The sequence below is a fragment of the Sinocyclocheilus grahami genome, unplaced genomic scaffold (genome assembly GCF_001515645.1).
Source record: "Sinocyclocheilus grahami isolate Dianchi unplaced genomic scaffold, SAMN03320097.WGS_v1.1 scaffold8977.1, whole genome shotgun sequence".
NCBI lineage: Eukaryota > Metazoa > Chordata > Actinopteri > Cypriniformes > Cyprinidae > Sinocyclocheilus > Sinocyclocheilus grahami.
In genome coordinates, this window is record NW_015512321.1 from 5751 (window position 1) to 7211 (window position 1461).

Here is a 1461-nt window from a genome sequence, read left to right on the forward strand (position 1 = left end):
ATTACAACTTCAGTTTTTACTATAAAGCAGCTGTCCAGTGTGTTTCTACACGTGTCTGATCTTGACAGACTGAAAAGAAGTAATGGAGAAAATGTCCACAGCAAAGGTGGTGAAATGAACTCCAAACAAACATTTTGTCCTGATTTTGTTAGGAACCACAGCAGTTAGTTCTTCGATTACACTTGAAATACACTGGGGGCTTAACGGACTCACCATTCCAAGGGAATCTTGCTTAAATCTGAATGCCTCAATCTGAAACTGTAACTTGTCATCCTGTATCCTGGGCATGAACCTGGACCTGGAATTTGTCAGCTTGGCATCCATCATGCATCTAAAGATTTTAGTTAAGAGCATAAACCAACAATAGCACAATAGCAAAGCACTCAAAAGAGTCGCTCACCCGCTGTTCTCGATGAACGTGTACATGGTGGCAGCTTCCCCGCTGGGGCCCAAAGTAGCTGCGCAGCTTTCCACAAACACCCGCAGAGGAACGTGATTAGCACGCACCACTGAGGCTTCCAGGTTTATGAAATCTCCCAGAAAGTAAGCGTTAGATGGGCGCTCATACCTCCAGTCATCTGTAGGACAGGTTAAGATCGTCAGATTAAGAATTTAAACAAAATAACGCTAGAAGACTCCGTACCAGTCATGAGTTTGAGGGAGAAGTGTAACTGTTCTTCGCCAGCTTTCGCTGCAACATAGGGAATCCAGGTGGGATGCAATGTATTACTACTCACATTGTGTTTCCTAAAAGTTACAAGAAACCATGCACAGCATGTAGAGAAGCAAAGAGAGTACGACATCTTTTTAGTGCCATGGTAATTTCAAGAATATTCTTATAATGTTTTACTTAAAGGTGGGGTATGTATTTTTAAAAAAATGCTTTAGAAAACTGTGGCCCTGTCCATGCGAACGTGGTTATTTTTTAAAATAAAAATAAGCTTTTTCTACATGGTTTGGCCGTTCGTCCACACGCATATGCAGCACCAGGTCACTGAAACCGAACGTTTTTGAAAACGCCTGCCAGGGTGAAGATTTTCAAAAACTCCGGGTTGCAGTGTTATCGTGTAGACAGCGAAACCGGAGGTTGAAAACTTTTTCAGGCGTCTGATTGGCCAACATGGCTTTACAGTTGAGATTATATCGCCACCTGTTGGTTTGGCATGCTCTTGATAGTGCTTCATATCATGCGTTTGCATTTTCATGTGGATGGAGATTTTTTTCTTTTTTTAAATGGAAGGAAAAACGGTTTATAAAAAATAGGCCATATCCACACATACATGGGTGAGTCGGACCGAGTACCAAAACAAACTTGCTGCCAATCAGCAGTAAGGGGGGTGTCTACTCATGTGGTGGAGAGCGATCAGCGCACAGGACGGACATTAGCAGAGCGACAGAAAGCTAGAGATGGCGGATAAAAAACAAAAAAAACAAGACAAAAACGTCTGCGGAACAAAAGAA

At 42.4% G+C, this 1461-nt stretch overlaps 1 protein-coding gene across 1 annotated transcript in view; it reads right to left on the reverse strand.

Annotated features, from left to right (window-relative positions):
* The window catches only part of LOC107578128 (zona pellucida sperm-binding protein 3-like), a 5344-nt gene that overhangs the window by 2375 nt on the left and 1508 nt on the right, over positions 1-1461 (reverse strand). Inside the window, exons 2-4 of the mRNA XM_016264114.1 lie at positions 644-747; positions 401-578; positions 214-331 (exon numbers count right to left, since the gene is read on the reverse strand). Coding sequence (XP_016119600.1) covers positions 214-331; positions 401-578; positions 644-747 — 400 coding nt within the window. The remainder of the gene's footprint in view (positions 1-213; positions 332-400; positions 579-643; positions 748-1461) is intronic.